At 32.9% G+C, this 20828-nt stretch overlaps 2 protein-coding genes and 1 long non-coding RNA gene across 4 annotated transcripts; 1 reads left to right on the plus strand and 2 right to left on the minus strand.

Moving 5' to 3' along the window:
- The first annotated feature begins 1762 nt into the window (after window positions 1-1762).
- Window positions 1763-7821, plus strand: LOC118344838. Its single transcript, XM_035686266.1, has 8 exons — window positions 1763-1979; window positions 2271-5321; window positions 5753-5907; window positions 6058-6328; window positions 6411-6507; window positions 6618-6742; window positions 6828-6906; window positions 7674-7821. Exons 1-8 carry the CDS (start codon window positions 1763-1765, stop codon window positions 7819-7821), a joined length of 4143 nt encoding a protein of 1380 aa, XP_035542159.1.
- Window positions 7822-14240: 6419 nt separating this feature from the next.
- LOC108983923 lies at window positions 14241-15962 on the minus strand. Of its 2 annotated transcripts, none has more exons than XR_001994943.2 (5): window positions 15788-15962; window positions 15348-15399; window positions 15059-15142; window positions 14839-14895; window positions 14241-14674 (listed from the first exon to the last, which is right to left on the minus strand). It is a non-coding gene; the product is annotated as an uncharacterized LOC108983923 (long non-coding RNA). The 2 variants fall into 2 exon arrangements; XR_001994944.2 differs by having other exon boundaries at window positions 15348-15453; window positions 15788-15937.
- A 1186-nt stretch (window positions 15963-17148) lies between these two features.
- On the minus strand, window positions 17149-18615 carry LOC108982278 (WEB family protein At1g75720-like). Its single transcript, XM_018953601.2, has 2 exons — window positions 17849-18615; window positions 17149-17277 (listed from the first exon to the last, which is right to left on the minus strand). Exons 1-2 carry the CDS (start codon window positions 18477-18479, stop codon window positions 17204-17206), a joined length of 705 nt encoding a protein of 234 aa, XP_018809146.1. The 5' UTR covers window positions 18480-18615; the 3' UTR covers window positions 17149-17203.
- Between the last annotated feature and the right edge of the window lie 2213 nt (window positions 18616-20828).

Below are 20828 nucleotides of genomic sequence, written 5' to 3' on the forward strand. Positions count from 1 at the left end.
GGTTTCATTGATTGTTACATAAAATATCAAATTTGAGATTAGATAATATTATCTTTGGCTTGTGACAGTCATTGGAAAGATATGATGCGTGTATTCTGAGCAAACTCACTAGCGTTGTTCAGATAAACAATTTCTTAAAATCATTCGACTGTTAGATGATATTATCTTTAGCTTGTGACAGTCATTGTAAAGATATGATGATGTAAAGATATTATCATCAGCTTTTGCTCACTCTGTATTTTTAGACTCATGGAAATGACCTATTGAGGTTCATGAGGGTACTTTGCAAACTTTTACAAACCTACTCCAAGGTTTTATAATGTAAACCTCAGTAGTTGTTGGTTTTATTTTGTTCGAACATATATTTAGATTGAAAAAATTTTTGTTGCATATATAAATGAAAAGTGATAAGCTTACATTGATATATCAATACAAAGTTATCATTATATAATCAATTAGTTCTTTTCTATTCTTATAACTTCAGTTTTTGTTTAAAATATTTTCCAAGGTATTGGAAAACAATCTAGGATGAACAATTTGTATAAGGCTTTTTCTTTAGAAGAAGAAAAACATATACAACGAAAAAAGAAAGAAAGATATCTTCAACAAAGGAATTCTACGAATGATACTATTCAAGACGAAGAACAATTTCTCTCCCAACCAATCCTTCACAATGAAACAAATGTGTTAGGAGGAGATATAGAATTTATGCACAATAATGAAAATGTCAGACCATGTACAAAAAGACAACGCATTTCTCGTGCTGATGCTTCGACCAGTGATGTATCTTCCGTTAAACAAATCGAATATAATTCTAATATTGATAATTCCGGAGTTCACTATCAGCAAATAAACACAATTGACATTGTGTCAACAGAATCTCTCTGTTTGGACAATGCTACAATGTCTTTTCCACTTGAGGCAACAAATACATGTACAGAAAATGTACATACATCTGGTCCACTTCCGATCGAACAGGTTTATTGTATATCCTTTGTTCTTATCGTACTTTTCCATTAGTCTTCTTTTTTTTTTCTTTATTCAACATGTTCAATTTTTTATTCAATAGGCTCGTTCTTTTTCTCGATGCCAATCCAACTTTGAAACAAGAATATCAACAAATTCTCGTGGTAAGAAAGATGTATAAAATTAAATTGTACTTCTTTCCATTTTCTTTCTTCCTTATACACATCTTCATTCAATGATACTTCTATTGAAAATCATATCACCTTTAAGAGTTTGCCTCATTTGTTTTATTCATTTTTCCTTCATAGGAAAGCAGCATCAACGATCGGCTGGTCTTAGAAAAATATTACAAACAGTGCCATTTGAGACAACTTTGTTATCATCAGTTCCATTCTGTAGATATTGTGAGGCAAAAAGATTTCAACATGAAACAAATGGTTTTTGTTGTGCCGATGGAACAATTTCTTTAACTACAAATGATGTTCCAGAACAACTTTACGATTTGTTTACTTCTAACACAGTTGAATCTGTCAATTTTCTTACGTATGTGCGTACATATAACAATAAATTTGCTTTTACATCATTTGGAGTTAAATTTGATAGAGATTTATGTAGAAGGAACAAAGGAATTTATACATTCCGAGCTCAAGGTCAAATTTATCATTACATTAACAACTTGGTTCCTCTGGATGGACGTCCTTCGTATCTACAATTGTATTTTTATGATACTGAACATGAATTGGACAATCGTATTTATGACACTGGAAGGTTGGATTCATCAATTATTGCTCAACTCATGGATATACTTCATGTTAATCCATACTCAACATTCTTTCGAATTCTTGGGGATCTGCCCAATTTGGAAAATCACAAAATTCATATTAGATCAGATGTGGGTTTGGATCAACGTGTTTTTAACGCACCGTCAGCTTCCCAAGTAGCAGTTATCTGGATTGAAGATGATGATTCAGAACAATTGAGAGGACGAAATATTGTGGTATTCAATCATGCAGGTGGGAATCATATAGTCCAATATTATTTTGGCTGTTATGATCCACTGCAATATCCATTGTTATTTCCTTTTGGCGATACTGGTTGGCACCAAGGAATATTAAAAGTAAAGAAAGGGGAAAGACTCCCACAACGAGTAACAAGAGCATCAATTGACCCCCAACAATCAATATCAGCAGAGCAACTACTTACAAAGGAACAAGAAGGTTAAAATAATTATTCTTATTCTAACTTTTAATTGTTCTAATATAACAGTTTCATATTTCTGATTTGTTAAATTTATCAACTTACAGTGCTGAAAAAGATTAGAAAAGAACCTGTTGTGTCATGCCGCGAGTACTATTGTTACAAGCTTCAAATTAGGAAAAATATAAGATCTATTTTGTTATTCTCGGGCCGTTTACTGCAGCAATTTGTTGTTGATATGTACGTGAAAATTGAGACGTCAAGATTGGATTATTTCCGAAATAAGCAACAAGAGATTCGATCTGAGGTGTATCAAGGAATAGTTGACAGTATTTCAATTGGACAAAACAATGCTTCTAAAGTTGGTAAACGCATTATTCTGCCTTCTTCTTTTATTGGAGGTCCAAGAGATATGCGCAAAAGATACATGGAAGCAATGGCTTTAGTTCAACGTTTCGGAAAACCTGACATATTTTTAACTATGACGTGCAACCCAAGTTGGAAAGAAATCTTGGATGAGTTGGAACCACAAGAAGAAGCACAAAATCGTCCTGATTTAATTGCACGTATCTTTAGAGCAAAATTAGAAGAATTGAAGGATGAATTATTCAAACGGGAGGTGTTTGGAAAAGTTTCAGCATATGTATATGTCATTGAACATCAGAAAAGAGGATTGCCACATGCACATTTCTTAATCATATTACAAAGAGATTGGAAAATCTATGCTCCCGAATCTTTTGATGAAATTGTATCAGCAGAAGTACCTGATAAAGATCGAAATTCGCATTTGCACAAAACAGTAATAAAGCATATGATGCATGGCCCCTGTGGAGTATTGAATCCGATCAATGTATGTATGAAAAAAAATGGCAGTTGCAAAAATCACTATCCAAAAAGCTTTGCATCAAACACAATTGTTGGAATCGATTGTTTCCCACAGTACAAACGTCGTGATAATGGAATAACTGTCAAAGTCAGAGGTAAAGATTTAGATAACCGTTGGGTTGTTCCACATAATCCATACCTCCTTGCAAAATTCGATTGTCACATGAATGTGGAAATTTGCTCAACAATCAAAGCAGTCAAATACCTCTATAAGTACATTTACAAAGGTCATGATCGTGTTGCTTTCAATTTAATTCCTGGACAAAACATTCAAGAGATAGATGAAATCCAACAATTTCAATCAGCTAGATGGATTGCTCCACCAGAGGCTATGTGGCGAATATATGGCTTTACTCTTAATGAAATGTATCCATCAGTTTATAGTTTACATCTACATCTTGAAGATCAACACTTGGTAGCTTTTCATGCACATGACGACCTGAACAATGTTCTAAGATCTAATTTCTCGGCAAAATCAATGTTGACTGAATTCTTTTCAACAAATCAAGCTGATGAAAATGCTCGAAAGTTATTGTACAAAGAGTTTCCTGAGGTTTTTGTTTGGAGCCAACAACATAAAATATGGACTCCAAGAAAGAAGAAAACTGTTATAGGTCGTATTGTCACAGCAAGTCCATTCGAAGGTGAAAGGTACTACTTACGAATATTGTTAAATCATATAAGAGGTCCTTTGTCATTTGACCACATCAAAACAATTGGCAATGTCACTGCACCAACCTTTCGTGAAGCAGCTACATTACATGGTTTGTTAGAAAGAGATACCAGTTTACAAGACTGTATGCAAGAGGCTTCCTTGTACCAAATACCAAACAGTTTAAGACGGTTATTTGCAACAATTTTAGTATATTGTAATCCAACAAATCCTAGAGAACTTTGGGAATGTTTTGAACAAGATATGTCGAGTGATTTCCAAACAAATGATGCAACATCGGCAGATATTAAGACAAAAGTCTTGCGAAGCATCTCTTCAACTCTTGAATCGATGGGAAAAGACATAAACAGGTTTCATTTAATAGACCAAGATGTTTCTTTGGATCAGAATGAAATTCAATTTCGAGAAATAAATGATGAATTTGCAGTTTTGATACCAGAAGAAGATCTTATGGCTTCAATGACTCTTAATCCTGAACAACATCATGCATACGAGTCAATTTTGCAGAAAGTCCTTCTAAATGAATCTGCTGCATTTTTCATTGACGGTCCTGGTGGAACAGGTAAAACATTCTTGTATAAAGCACTCCTCGCTACAGTGAGATCAAAAAACTTTATTGCTCTTGCAACTGCATCATCTGGTGTTGCAGCATCTATTTTACCTGGGGGTCGAACAGCACATTCTCGCTTCAAAATTCCATTAGATCTTGACAAAAATAGTACTTGCAGTGTAAGCAAACAAGGCGCTCTTGCAAAATTGTTACGTCTTGCAAGGTTAATCATATGGGATGAAGCACCTATGTCTAGAAAAGAATGTATGCAAGCATTGGATAAAATGTTACGAGATATAACTGATTCAAGATTACCATTTGGTGGAAAAGTTATAGTATTTGGTGGAGATTTTCGTCAAGTCTTACCCGTGATTCGTAAAGGCACAAGACAAGAAGAGGTTGATGCCAGTTTAGCATCGTCATATTTGTGGTCCACTCTAACTAAGATTAGGTTGAGTGAAAATATGCGAGCAAGATTCGATCCAAATTTCTCAAATTATTTACTTCAGGTTGGAAATGGAACAACACCAATCACAATTGAGAACAAGACAGAAATTCCCAAAGAAATGCTTATTCCTTACAAAAATGATGTGGAGTCCTTAGATAATTTGATCGATGCGGTCTTCCAAGATATTGGCAGTTATTCAGAAAATTTATCCGAAATGACAAATCGAGCTATCTTGACACCAAAGAATAATTCGGTCGATGAGATAAATGCAATGCTCATTCAAAGATTTCCTGGTGAAGTTACACAATATTATAGCTTTGACGAAACAATTGATACATCAGAACAAGGCATCATGGAGGATTTCTTAAACACATTAACACCAAATGGACTTCCACCCCATGAATTGTTACTAAAAAAAAATTGTCCTATCATGTTGCTCAGAAATGTTAATCCTTCAGAAGGTTTGTGCAATGGGACACGTCTTATTTGCCACAACTTTGAACGAAATATCATTGATGCTGAAATTGCAGTTGGTCATCATACTGGCAAAAGAGTTTTCATACCAAGAATTCCTTTCTTGCCAAATGCAGATGATAAGAGTGGTTTTCCATTCAAAAGAACACAATTTCCTATCAGATTAAGTTTTGCGATGACAATAAATAAAGCACAAGGACAGACATTAGATTTTGTTGGTGTATACTTGCCTCAACCCGTATTCTGTCATGGTCAACTATATGTAGCATTGTCAAGAGCCAAGACTTCTGCTTCAGTAAAAGTTCTTATAAGACCAGTATCAACTCATGATTGGGAAGATGCCGAAACAAATAATATTGTTTATAGAGAGTTACTAACACTAGCATATCCATCATAAACTTCTGTGAGTAATCTAATTTTAATATATGTCTCTTGATTGAATAGAATTTGTTTTTCCATTATATAATTTCCTCAATTTCCTATTTTATTATTTACTAAAATTTTTTTGTTTAAATTCAATTATTTATACTAATATCTTTTTCTCTTCATGCATGAGTAGCTTTCAACATGCGGACTGTCCATACATCAATCAAAAATATTACTCCAACTACAAGAAATTGGAGTATCAAGATGATTGTTTCAGACAAATCTCCCAAACGTACTGCACAACATTCACCAACAAAATATCAAAATCTGACATTGATAGACCCTGAGGTAACACATTGACATTATTATCATACTTGCAAAAATACACTTAATATTTAGATTACATTACACAGTTAATCCTACATGTATATATTTAATAAACACTATTTTACAATTAATTGAATGCATATAACTATTCATTTAAATAATATTATGCAGGGCAACCGACTGCAAGCAACAATTTTTGGCAAAGATATAGACCTACGTAATGACACATTACACATCTTCCGATCATACTACATTAGCAATGCCTATGTTAAACCTTTGGATGCCAGACATAAAATCGAAGCGCACGAATACCAGTGGATCTTAAATTCCAGAACAATCATCGAAGACATTCCAAATGATGAAGAGGAATTACAACCACCAGAATACAATATTATCCCATTCACCGATCTGCATGACTACAAAAACACTGGATCTGAAATAGGTAAATATCACAATATTTTAAAATTCATTCTTAATACTCTTATTTAAAGTTCACGAGAAAATTTTTTTGCATAATTGAGCAGCTATTATGGCGGTCGCAATACATATGAAACCTCCTAGAGAAATTACCTCAATACATGGGCCAACAAAGATCCAAGAAATATACGTTATTGATCAAAGGTAAACAAAATTTCTCAACTACATATGTAACATTATAACTCTTTAATTACCTTATTCTAATACTATTTTATCATATTATACTTTTAAATAATCTCTCCTAAACTTTTCAGCCTAATGCCTATATGGTTGACTATGTGGGGTCGGTTTGTGGATGGTGAATGTCAGACAATCTCTCATATTATTGAAGCTAAACCAACTCTACTTGCAACACGTTTAAAAGTCGGTTCATACAATGGTATATTACTCAACTTAAAATATCAACATATATTAAATATAAAATATCATTATTTACTAACTATTTTTATTTCTTTATAATATAGGTCTCTCTCTTTCTTCTCAACCGACAAGTGTATTTACCTTAAATCCTGTCATCCCTGGTGCAACTCCATTATGCCAATGGTAATTATTTCTTACCTTGTTACATATATAATTTGTACCTATTATAAAAAAAATCTAGACATTCTATACTATATTCAAAATTTTCAAAATATATACACAAAATGCATATTCATCAACTAGCTTTAATTTTTTTTTTTCTTTTATATCTTTCCATTCATGATTTAACTCATTCCTTTTAAATTCTACTAAAATATTAAGGACGATGCTTAATCATGCACTGCTTGAAGAAATCGTCGAAAAAAATCTACATCACACATCAACATCGGCATCAACATCAACTGTTGATATGAAAAACATAATTAAGATTGATGATGTTGCTGGCTTCCTTAAAACATTACAACCAATGATGGTACGTCTCTACAGTCTTCTTTAACTTTTTTTCTCTTTACATATATTGCCTAATAAAAATACTACACATGCATACTATTTACAAACATACTATTTACTATTTACAAACATTTAAAAACATATGTTTGTTCAAAATTTTATGCAGAAGGCAAAATTTTGGATTAAAGCAACTATCTGTGTAGTTGATCTCCATCAAATTTTCTTCTACATGTCCTGCATTGGATGTAAGAAGGGAACAGGATATGAACAAAATGAAAAATTCATGTGTTACCATTGCAAATATATGAGTAATGCACAACCACGGTATATATGTTATATTCAAATTTTACATCATGAATATAATTTGTTTAATCAATTTTATGTTATATTAAAAATATTGTTTAGTTATCTATACTAAAAAATATAGTTTGTTTATACAGCTGTCGCGCCTACATTGACATTGACGATGGCAATGGACGACTAGGAGCAGTCATTTTTGGTGAAATAGCAGAAGAAGCTCTAGGTTGCACAGCAATTGAACTAATGGAACACACCGGAGAGGTAACCAACTTTTCACTTAATAACTAAGTTTTTAATATGTAAAAATCAATCTTATTTTCCAAGATAGATTTAGCTTTTTCTTAACTACAAATGCCTTAACTAAGTCTCTTTACTGCACGTTATATAGCTTCTGATAAATATGATATAAAGATTATCACATCATTTATGCATGCAGACCATGTTTAAAGAATTAAAAATGTGTGATACTGTGTCTATATATATATATATTATACTGAATTGTGAAATCATGCACCTACGTACTTAGAAGAATTAAAACTGTGTGGTACTTAACTTATTTATTGGTAGCTTTTTTGTTGGAGGCCACCTATTACTTCCTCTAGATTTTCTGATGCCTTCGAGCAACAGGAAAAGACGCCATTCTGGTGTCAAATTATTCTTGTTTGCCTACAATTTTTATTTTTATTTTTATTGGACTGTATTAGCTTTTATTGATCTTGTTAGCATAACAATACCAAGTAAGGGGGTGGGGTGTACATGAGAAGGTGTGAGTAGTCTACGAATGATATTCTCTAAAGTTATACAACAAAAAAAACAATTGAATACCTGTCACTGGACCCCTTTGCCCCACAATTTGAGAACCTAAAATCTTTGATTAATTTAGGATATTTTCTTCGAATGCATTGTCAATGGAACTCACTCCCTTTTGGCTCAAGCAATGCCAGCTTCTACCCATAAAAACAAACTTACTTTAATACTGCTTTAGCATGATTAATATAAAGAGATCACCCATATATATACATATATATTAGCTTAAAGCCAGCATTTAGAGTTGCTCACTCACACACAAAAAAAAAAAGCATACAAGCAGCAGTCTCTAATCTAGCCAAATGGAGAAGGACTCATCACCATGTTTTAGCATTTTTTTTTTCAATTGTTAGTACTGAACAATATGTTTAATTAAGTTTTTTCATTCATACACTAATAATATGAAGGGAGCCTCAATTGGTTGGTCTCCTGCCAAACCATAGAGTTTCCTTCCCTTGGTAGCGACATCTTATAGCAGCAGCACCTTGTCCTTATCTCTAACAACAAAAGAATATCTCCTATAGATGCTCATGTTCTGATCAAATGATCCAGTACAGTAAAAATGATGTAAAAACACTAACAGTAAGTAAATATATACAAGATATGCATAAGATCAAGGCTTAATTACCAAAAGTCAAAGAGGCCCATTTAATCTACTTTTTTGGTTGAAAACTGACCGTTTAATGGACAGAACTGCACAAGATTATAACAATTAGACACAAACACTACATTTATATTTATTCACTATACTTTATATATTCTATATTAACATGCCTATAAATCTTTGATAATCATGCTTATACTCTAAATTTATTTCATGCAGGAACATTTACCATATATCCAAAATATGGCAAAATTATGTTCAAGCAAAAAATGGATCATACAATTGGGTGCAGATTTAGATCAACTCCAAAAACAACGCCACAAAAACTTCAATGTTCTTTCCATAAATGCTGTGAATGAGGAGAACACACCACTTTGAATCGATAACCAGGAAACTTTACTTTCAGTAACAAAAGAAACAGTTATGTAATATCTGATGTAATATTCACTTTCCAGTCTTGCTTAAACGTATAGTTTGTTTAAATCTATTATTAAAAACCTTAAACAATTATAGTTTGCTTAAACAATTAATTATATTATCTTCATAGACCTTATCATTAAATTCTCTTCTTCTACACTATATGTTTATATTTTAGAACAATTAAATACAGGGCAAACGTGCCTCGCACGTCACTTCACCGCTAGTATTATATATATATAGCAGTAGGTAACGTGGGACGTTTGCCTAATTTTTTTTTTTATTTTTTTTTAACTTAGTGATTGAGAAAGTATTTTTTTAATGATATTGTAAATTTTTTATTTTTTAAAAAATATTTATGATGATTAAAAAAAATAAAAAAATGAAATACACATTCAGGACATATTTTTAGACTATTTTTTCGTTAGTTGTATGAATCAGTTCTATTTAGTTAATTAAGAATATTATCATATTTAAATTATGTTAAAACTCTAATTATTTATATAGTTATATTTTTTAAAAATATTTAACAAAATTTCATCATTTATTTAATGATGAAATATTAATATTTTATAAATTAAATTTGATAATTTATTTATGATATGATATTTATATGTTAATTATCTATTTTAAATTAATTTAAATCAGTATTTAAATTTTTACCATTTGATCAAATTTATAGAGTTATAATGAAAGGTTAGATTTAAATCCTAAAAAATTTCGTTTTCGTCTCGCTTTCTCTTTCTCCCTCTCTGACCTTTTTTTTTTTTTTTACCTAGTGATTAAGGAATTGTTTTTTAATGATGTTGTGAATTTTTTATTTTTTTTTAAATGTTTATGATGATTAAAAAAATACATAAAAAAAATAAAAAAGTGAAATACACATTCAGGACATATTTTCGGACTACTTTTTCGGTAGCAGTTCTCTTGTAATAATTTTTGTGATATTTTGTGGTGATTTTGTAAAGAGGATTGCTGTGAGAATGTAGAGATGGACGAAAAAGGGAAGCGTAAACTAAGAATACTGTTTATCCTTGTTCATTACTGTTCATCAGACGATACACACTTTTAAATATAAAGAGATATATATATATACGCACACATATATAAAAGGTTAATTGGCATCCTAGTATAGTAAGGTCAGTAATGACAGAAGCGTCAGATCGGCCAGAAGACAGTAATTAATTAGTTCATATTTTTTTATTTTTTTTTTCTATTTTTGCTATTTATTTGATTCAGTGATTGTGCTGATCTCTATAATGGGCTTGGTTACTTTGAAATTAGTGGTACTTGTGTAAAATCCTGTATGGCATAAGATTTTCTAATTGATAAAAAAAAAAGCACGTTTGCCACATCTGTCAAATTGAAGAAAAAAATAAAATGTAATTTCGAATATTAAAATAGTCTAATGTATAAGAATAAAATTATTATTTATTTATGTTCATAATTTATTATGAAATTTAAATTATATTAAAAATTCAAATTAATTAGATAGTTTTTTTCTCTTAAAAATGTACAGTAAAATTTTATCATTTATTTAATGATGAAAAATTAGTATTTTATAAATTAAAGTTGATTTTTAGTGTATAATATAATAAACAGTAATAGGATATGCGAAAAAAAAATAGTTTCTTTATTGTTCATTTAAAACTAAAAAATAAATATTTTTCCCACTTTTTCTTTCTTCCTATCTCTCATTCCCTACGCACGATTGCGGTATTATGTCGCATATTGGTATTCACACGCACAAACCCAAAAAAAAAAAACTCTTTATTGTTCATACTGTTTATCATACTATTGATGAACAATAATATGATATGAAAAAAAAAAAAAAAACTCTTTATTATTCATACTGTTTATCATACTAGAACAGTAATATGATATGAAAAAAAAAAAAAAAAAAACTCTTTACTGTCTATTATTGTTGATAAACAATAATAGACAGTATGCCATATATATTATTGTTGCTCTTATTTTTTCTATGTTCTTTAAATTTTTATCTTTTACCTAAAAGAATAGACAGACTTCTGAATAAAAACTTCAATTTTCATCTCAACATATTCCAAGACAATTTCGGTCTTTAAAATTGATGTTGAAAATGTCAAGGCTGCTAAGTTGAGATATGTTTTTTAAATATATAAAATAAGTTGAAATAAATTTAATTTTTTTATAAAATATTAAAAAAATAATAAAGTTCATCAATAATTAATTTGATATATGTTGAAGTATGCTTGACATCCAAATATAGCCTACGGGTCCAATTGACAACACAACTTTTTTCAAGTATTTTAAGGATGTGTTTGGATGTTGAAGTGAGTTGAGTTGAGTTGAGTTGAGATGATAAAATATTATTAGAATATTATTTTTTAATATTATTATTATTTTAGGATTTGAAAAAGTTGAATTGTTTATTATATTTTGTATTGGGATTTAAAAAAATTGTAATGATAAATTGAGATGAGTTGAGATGAGTTTGGGATCTAAACTCACCCTAACTGTAAAAAAGTAGATCATACTTCAATAATGTGTAAAAAGGCAATTTTTTATTAGCGTGATCCATTTTTTTATAAAGAACTTGTACGAGACTTATTTATTTTGACTTGTACTTAGTATTACTCATTCTAAATATCCAAATAGACCCTAAAACTTAACTTCGTTACTTTAAGGCCACATTTGGTTACATATCTTAAATGAAATTAAAACTTTATGAATAGTAATTAGATAATTTGTGAATAGTACCAAAACTATTTAAATCAAGATTTTTATACGATTTTGGGAAATGAGAAATAAAAGGTTGAATAAAAAATTATAAAGTTAAAAAATAGTTATAATATAATTTTGTTAATATAATTTTTGTTTTGAAATATTTTTTGTGTTTTGTTTGAAAATTTGAAAAAATTATAATGATTAAATAATTATTATATAAAAATTGAAAATTAGAAATTAGAAAATATTTTTATTTGATTGATGTTTAGATGTTGACACTACATGAGTTGAAATAGGATGAGATAGTTTAAAAGGTTTGTGAAACCAAAGGCTTAAGGCCCCGTTTGGATAAGCAGTTGGTCTCTTATAGTTATAATTTCATCTCATCTTAACATCAAAATATTATTCAAATATAAACAATTTTCAATTTATCTTTCATATTTTTTCATCTAATAATTACAATTTTCCTAAACTTCCATATAAAACATAAAAAATACTTCAAATTTTTCAAATTTCAAAATAAAAGTAATATTAACAAATTATATTTTATCAATATTTAAAATTTATAATATTTTTATTCAATTTTATATCTCTTATTTTCCAATACCTAATAAAAATCTGAACTTAAACTATTTTATTACTATTTACAAACTATCTTATTATTATTCACGTATTTTCAATCTCATATCATCTTATTTTACTATCCAAACTAGGCCAAACAATATTTTGTGATTAATATCGAGTTAATGGATAAGATTTAACATTATTTCTATAATTATTTCAATGGATCCAACTATAATCTTGACTGTATTAGAGGTGGCTTAAATATTTATTAAACCGTTATAATTGATAACAAAGCTAAATTTAAACTCTTTATAATAATTAAGAAGAGATTTTAATTGGGATATTGAGTAAGAGATTTTAATTGGGATATTGAGTAATACTAGGTGAAAGCAACGTGCAATGCACGTTTGCTTAGTTTATATTTATTTATTTATTTGTTAAGAATTAATTTTTTATTAATAAGAATGTAATGTTTTTGGTTAATTAAATAACGATGTAATGTTTTATGTAATTTATAAATAATTACACGATGTGATATATTATAAAAAAAGAACATTAATAGAAGCTATAATATGGTCCCTACAGAGTAAATTAAAAGTAAATTCATGGTTCCAAATCCACATGCCAACTTTGCACAGTAGGACAAGGATCTTTTGCTTCTTTCATAGCAACTAAGAGGACATACAAATATCGGTCTTCATAAATCAAGGTTCTCTTTATCTAACTGAATGGGGAAATCATTACACTCTCCTAATGTTTAATATCCTAACATGGCCCTTTGTTGGAAATAGAACAAACGAGAAGGCCCTTAACACATTCAATTTGCCTAAAGTGTCTCGTGATAATTGACGTCAAAAAGATAAGATGATTTCTGGTTTCACCACCCTTCTGCTTCCCTTATTAGGCTTGGGTTGCATAACTAAAAGACTTATTTAACTGATTGTTGCGCCAGTGGTGTTACATCTATGACAATGAAAATAAGAGGGGTAAGAGACCCATGACTGATTTTTTTTTTGTGTAATTTTATCACAAGGCAGAATAGTTTCCAGATGATCTCAGCCTGCCCTGCATTCCTTTGAAGCAGTGATATCCCATTTTGAAGCCAACAATAATTGCTTGGTTCCTTGTGCAAGATTGAATAAGCGGTTGCTGCTCATGCTTACTGCTAACGGTATTCAATATCCAGCAACTATCTCACTTACCTTGTTTCACTTTTCTTCTTTTGCTTCAGAATATAATTAAATGGCATACTAAACTCTTAAAATGTAAACTTTCACCAATAAGAGAAGTATGAGGCCTTTGATCACACATATGCACAAAGAGAGAGGCACAGAGAGAAAGAGAGGGAGGTTATGAAGAAACAAGATCTTTTGGTTCATGCTTAGCATCTTTCTGTCATAAATACCATAACTTTTTTGCTTCATCATATATCTACATATAATAGCTCTCAGTATTTAAATTTTCAACAGAAAATATCTCGTTTCACATTTGATTCAGTTCACAGTTAGTGACAATGTTTTTACGAAAGCACTTCAACTCATAATATGCTTGATATCACAGTAGACTAAGATCTATGAACTACCTTACTATTTTCAGTTACACGCTCACATAAAGAGTTTACTGCATGCAATTCTTATCTGAGATGGCATGCAAAAAATACCTAAAAAACCATGGCTTATAACACCAGATAAGTTGAGAATGTCAAAAACACAGAAATGTCAAAATATCTTGAAAATAGAAACCTCATAGCAAGTAGATGAGGCTAAGTCAGAGCATTACTGAGAATTGATTTTCCATGACAGGTGAAGGTTCGCATATACCAGGAACAATTTGCCATTGCCTAAAGTCCCCTCTAAAACCTCTAGATATGCTGCCACTCTTGTGACATAAACACAGTAGATCCTCTATGATTAATAAACGTTATTACAAACAAGAAATGAAGCATTATACTTTGATACATCACATACCCATCCCTCCAAGCGAAACCCCTTTAGATGCTGATGGCTTGCAACTTTCTCGAGAGAAAGGATCAATAGGTGCTTTCTGCAGAGATAATACCAGTCATAGTTCAGGCTTCTGAAGCTAAGTTTCAATGGTCTAAACTAATGTAAAAACATTTCTTTATTCGTTCATTGGAATTTGAACATTAAGGAGGTCAAATAGATCTAACATGAATGACCTCTCCGTTAAGGAAAAATAGAAATTACCCTCCCATGTGAAGCCTCTTCCCTGACATAGGACCACAATCGTATTCGTAGTCGAACCTTGAAATTCAAAATTCGCAATTCAAAAATAGTGAGTAGGACATAACTGGGAAAGGAAATTGAAAATCTATATAAATATAGGATAAGCTATGCACAAGATTAAATATTGCACACGTCTGTTTCCACAATCAGTGAACTAATAAGAAAGAGAACAATCTCTTACCATCCTTATTGCGTCAATAAATGTGACACTATTTCATCTCCTCCTCCAGGCTTGTTCCGGAGGGGCAGCACTATCGAAATCAAACTACAAAAAACACTCATAGAAAAAGACAAATTAGTCAACATACAATATTAAAACCAGATATCCTAACTACAACAATCAACTTTCAGTTTTCAAAGTCTGCCTTTTCTTTTTTCATTCTTAAAGTTTCTCTGCAACCAAATAGAGTCCAATGAATATTAGAAATTAATTTTTGAAAAAAAAAAATGCAAGCGACATAAAAGCTTACCAACTGCAAAGTGTTCCTGCTGATATACTCCTCGGGCGGCCATGAATTCTTTCTACAATGGAACAAATTCCCACTAAATATCAGATCTGCCCTCTCTCGACACCATCTTTTGAGAGAAGAATAAGATTCCAATCAAAAGTGCAACAATGAGCGACAAAAAGAAAACATCAATTCAGCTCCAAAACAATGGTATTCAAATAATTCAATTACAATTCAGAGATTCGAACAAGACTACCCAAAACCCCCTCTGCCCGGTTGCCAAGAAAACAGGGCTAAACAAAAGAACCCAAAATATCCAATTCTCAAAAGAAAAACCAACTCCCAACTCAATGAAGATTCCTTCTTTAACTTTTAAAGCCCTCCACTTTCCGGGAAACCAAAAATAGGATAACAAGAATCAGAGAAACCAAAGCGAGAAAAGAGGAAAAAGAGAGACGGACCAGAAAAATCAAGATTTCAGGTTGGGTAAAGAACCCTAGATTTCATCTGTCCATAAGCTCGACAGAGGGTCCAGTTCTGCGTGGACGTGGTGTGCGGGTCGTCGTGCGTGACAGAGTTCCTCCACGGCGGAGTCCCTTTGTTGGCAATCCCTTAAGGATATACCTTGCAGGCCAGCTGCCAGTTCGTGAATGAAGATTTATATAATTAATTAAGTAGTGAGCATGATTCCAATGGTTTCTAATTATTAAATGCGAACAAAAGATCTGTTGAATCTGGATGGCATCCATTCTGATTACTCAATTCCGAAGCGACAAATTCTCTACGTACGTACAAATTCATGCACTACTTTTGTTTTGGATTTTTTGGATATATACGTGAATGCATGCACGCACACATATGCGGAAGCAGCTAGCTGTATATTTAAACATCGAATCCTAGAATCAAGCACACGCAGATATTGATGTCCTTAATAATGAATTGAAATACATGCATGATGCAGCGGCTGCCAACCAAATGAACGGCGTTAACTTTTAACGGAAAACAACATAAACTGTTAAAACAAGAAATTTCCGTTTGATAGGCTCTTTATATATATAGATATATATATATATATATATATTTTAAAAAGATCCAAATATAGCTTCGGCTTTTGATGTAGGAAAATGATACTACGTCGTTTGAGTTTGCTCCTTCAATTTGACCGTTCATGTATTTTATTTTATTTTTTTATTTTTTTTATTTAATGATTAAGAAAATGATTATTAGTGTATTAATATTTTTAAAAAATATTTAAAAGAAAAATATATATAATTTATACTAGGGGCATAACCTGTGGTCAAATCTGGACAGCATAATAGTACTACCATTCGGTGTAAAATGACAATTGTCAACTCAAGATTAACAAAATAATTTTTAAAAATTATTGAATTAAAAAAATGTTTAAAAATACAAAATTGTGAAACGTAACTCCTAATTGAGGATCCTAATTTTTCAAAATATGTATATTTTGCTGCATGAACACCTTTATCGAATGTTTCTCAATTATTTTATCTTCCGTGATATCGTGACGTGTCTTGTTTTATGCTTGTGACTCACACTCCTCTAATAATAATTGAATTATTTTATTTTTAATTCAGTGTATAAAGTGCACATTTTATCTTATTTAATTGGTAAGATTTGATTTATAAAATTAAAAATTGAGAATTTAATTTTTAAATTGAATTAGAGAATATAAACACTTTATTAAGCCTGCTTACGCACCGATTAGATAATAGTATTAGTTATATTTAATTTATTATTTATTATATCATTGTATTAATTATGCCCCTTCTGTAATCTGGAGGCATGATATCACCTTCTTTCTTTGATCTTGTTGCGGTTGGCCATCGGTGGGATGGTGTCGCATGCATGCCTTGCTATCTAGGCCCTTCGCAAGCGATGTCGGTTTTTGGGTGGGCTTGACTCCAAATTCCAATGGGCTTTTTGCAACCTATTTACCCGACAAACGGGCTCAAAGATAGATAATTAGATTTTCATTTAGGCAAGAAAGATCGATCACCCACAATGCATGCATGAATAAGCGGATTAATATTCATAAAAATATTATGTGTAGTCATTTTTATATTTTTTTTTTGTATTTTATTAATATTATTGATTGTGTTATTTTTTTAATATAAAATAATTATTTTAATTAATCAAAGTACATAAAAAAATACGTAAAAGTCATTAATTCAATCTCCCAACATTGTGAATGAGGGAATTGAGGTGTTGATTAAAAAAAAAAAAAAAAAGAGTACATGCAATGGTCATTGCTAAATCAACTGAGCAATGATTTATACATATTCTAAATGAACAAGAATATTAAAAAAAAAAAACAGAAATTTCAGTGGCCATAAATGAGCTAATTTGCACGTAGAATGAATACCCAGTCCCAGAGATCAAAACAGACGTTCTTATAGATCTTAAAGAAGATTAATTAAAAAAGAAGAAGAAGACGATAAAAGGAAAAGGAATGATATCAATTATACAAGTTGGGAGACGAACAGAGTGTGTTTACGTACGCAGAGCAGTAGATGAACGTTTTTTCCTGGAAAATAAATCTCCCAACAGAGGAATAATAGGCTTCTTCTTCATCCTCTTCTTCTCTATTCCAGAATATCCTTCCTTACCAAAGCTTAATATTTGAGCCAGAGTGGGTGAGTCCTCCATACTAGACATTAACTCCCTCTTCCTATCTTCCTCTCTTATCCTACTACTTGCTCTCTCCACACTCATCATCTCTCTCGCAGCCACTGCCTTTGCTGCCGCAGCGGCTTCGGCCTCGGCCAACTTTGACATGTTCTTGTGAAGCTCGGCGTTCAGAGAAGCCAATGCGACCTCAGTTTCGGACTCTCTCTCCTTCAACAACTTCAGCTCCACCTTCGTTTCCTTGAGCTCGGCCTCCAGCTTCTTCAGGGTATCTAAAATAGAGCGGTGATCATTAAGATCTTCAAGTTTAGACTCTGTAGGAATTGGTGAGAAGTTCCACGAAGTTTCTTGCTTGGGGATGTTCACGCAAGGCTTTGGAGAGAAAAATTCTCCCAGAAGAAGCCGCTCGTCGTAGATGGCCACGGCTTCTTTGACGGAGCGGAAGGGACGGGACGCGTCAACCTTAGAACTACAATCGATATTGGTCGAATGATGAGATTCCATGGTGGTACTGGTAGTGCTTCACCTTGGGTTGGGAATAAGAATGGTATACATGAAAAAGGAGAATGGATATTTGATGATTGGTTAGGTTAGGGTTTTCTTTGCTTATACTTCAAAAGAAGAGGAGTAAAAAGTGAAATGGCAGGGAGACTGTTGTTTCAAGGTTAAGACAAGACCAGAGTGTCCCTCCCTGTCCCTGATCAGGAATGAGGATGACCGGTTAACCACACGTACGGCTTAGAGCAATATCAAATTAAGGTTAAGGAGTGATTTATATTTAGAGGTGAATTAAGATGAATTGAGATAATTTATAAATAATAGAATAAAAATTAAATTATTTATTATATTTTGTGTGAGAATTTAATAAATTTGTTTTGAGATTTGAAAAAGTTGAATTATTTTTTATATTTTGTGTAAGAATTTAAGAAAATTGTAATGAATAGACGAGATGAGATGAGTTGAGATGGGTTAAGATGGATTTTGAATGCAAACGAGGCCTAAAAGTTTAAAAATAATTTTGGAGATTATTATTTTTATTATTTTCAAAAAATGTAATTTTTCATCTTAATTTTATTAATTTTTTTAAAAAAATTATTCTCATAAACCATTATTAACTATTTTACATCTTATAAAAAACACTTATACAAAAAAAACTATAGATGTGAGGGGATAAACCTATTGGCCTTGGGCCCAGTAGGGGACAAAGGGGGCAGAGAGGCATGCAGAGAGTAAAGGCTAGGGGACAACAAGGAAGTGGGGCTGTCAGGAAGTAATGTGCAGTCAATAGGTGTGGCCTTACCTGCAGGGGTAACACGTGGGAAAAGGAAATGAGGATAAATAGAGGCTCCCTCTTCTTCTTCAGGGTTGGCTTCTTCTTCTTCTTCTTCAGTGCTTCTTCTTCCTCTTCGACTTCTCCTCCAACCAGAAAAAGCTCCAACGAATGCCTTTCTCTAGTGAATTTATTTACGGCATCACCATTATATAGTGAGATATGAGAAACCATGAGAGACTGTAAACAAGAATATTCTAGTGGATTTCTCATTCCCAAACGCCCGTGGACGTAAGCATTATGTCAAATCACGTACATCCATGTGTTCATCTATTTTATTTCTCTGCATTAGTATTTTCCATTCACCGCCATGGACGTACACACAACCACCGTACAGTAGCACCGGAATACTGACATGGGCCCAAAACAACACCGAACGAGGCCCAAGTCGCCCAGTGGGCCGGGAATGACTCTTTCTCTCATTCCGGCCTGTTGAGCGATTTTTACCGTATTAACAGTGGCGCCGTCTGTGGGATATGATTTTCTCTCCTCGTCGGAGGTGGAAAAAGGATGAGTTTTCTGCACACTGAATAAATCACCGGACTGATAGATGACACCCTCCCAGATAAGTATTCTCGATTTCTTTAACGTTTACATTTATAAAAATAGGAGGATCGTGGACGAGAAATGATTAAATATCTCTCGTCCAGGCGAGAGAATCAATCAACTTCTCGCCCTTGCACTCGAATCGCTCTATCACAAAAAATATATGTATATACATTGCTTGGACACTTGCACTTCTGGGTCATTAATGGCCAAATATTGTGCATCTAAAAGTACACAGTAGCCACGAGCCAGGGCACAGTACCCTGGTGGGCACAGTGCCGCCCACGTAGAAACAGTGCCATGCATGGCAACCCATGGGCAGCCATGCCCATGTTGTGGCACTCTGGGCTGCCGTGAAGGCCGCCAACATTCTCTGTTGTGACCACGGGGGTCACCATAGTTGCTGGCCGTGCACGGCGGGGCAACGTGTAAACGTTGCCCAACGCCCTCGAAAGGCTCACGACTGACCACTGTGAGCTCGTCTGACTCTTCGGCGGCCACCACTTGGGCCTCCAGGAGTTTCTGTCCTAGGTAGCATGATCCCCCTCCAACAAGGTCGCTCCCGATGGTTCATCCCCTCACCATGGTGCACATACGCACGGAGAGGCCACGACCTCGCTGTGTCTGGGCCAGGGGCGATGCTGGCGGTGTCCATACGAACCACCGTCGTCTTCTGTCCCCTTGAGACGATCCATGGCCGCCTACCCGTGGGGGAGGCATTGCAGAGCCACTGGCAGAATCACCACGACTGGGGCACACCCCCACGGTCCTCCTCTACCTCCTTGGCTAGGTAAACATCTCCACGGTCCCTTTCCACCATTTGGACCGGCAGATGCACCACGACACGAGATCTTCCACAGCTCCCCCACCTCTCTCCTTCGGCTCGGGCACTAACCCCACGGGGTCCTTCGTAGCTCCTCCACCCCTCAGTTCGGCAGCCATCCAGCGCGGGCCCCTCGCCAGTTCACGATCCACAG

The sequence above is a fragment of the Juglans regia genome, chromosome 16 (assembly GCF_001411555.2).
Source record: "Juglans regia cultivar Chandler chromosome 16, Walnut 2.0, whole genome shotgun sequence".
Classification (NCBI taxonomy): domain Eukaryota; kingdom Viridiplantae; phylum Streptophyta; class Magnoliopsida; order Fagales; family Juglandaceae; genus Juglans; species Juglans regia.

What these genes read in the sequence shown, in the direction of transcription:
- LOC118344838 (XM_035686266.1), top strand. Translation starts at nt 1,763, where the DNA reads ATGGATATACTTCATGTTAATCCATACTCAACATTCTTTCGAATTCTT. An exon ending in AAACACTGGATCTGAAATAG is followed by an intron (nt 6,329 to 6,410) that starts GTAAATATCACA and finishes ATAATTGAGCAG; the next exon opens with CTATTATGGCGGTCGCAATA. An exon ending in ATATACGTTATTGATCAAAG is followed by an intron (nt 6,508 to 6,617) that starts GTAAACAAAATT and finishes TAAACTTTTCAG; the next exon opens with CCTAATGCCTATATGGTTGA.
- LOC108982278 (XM_018953601.2), bottom strand. Translation starts at nt 18,479, where the DNA reads ATGGAATCTCATCATTCGACCAATATCGATTGTAGTTCTAAGGTTGAC. An exon ending in ACGTTCATCTACTGCTCTGC is followed by an intron (nt 17,278 to 17,848) that starts GTACGTAAACAC and finishes TCGGGTAAATAG; the next exon opens with GTTGCAAAAAGCCCATTGGA.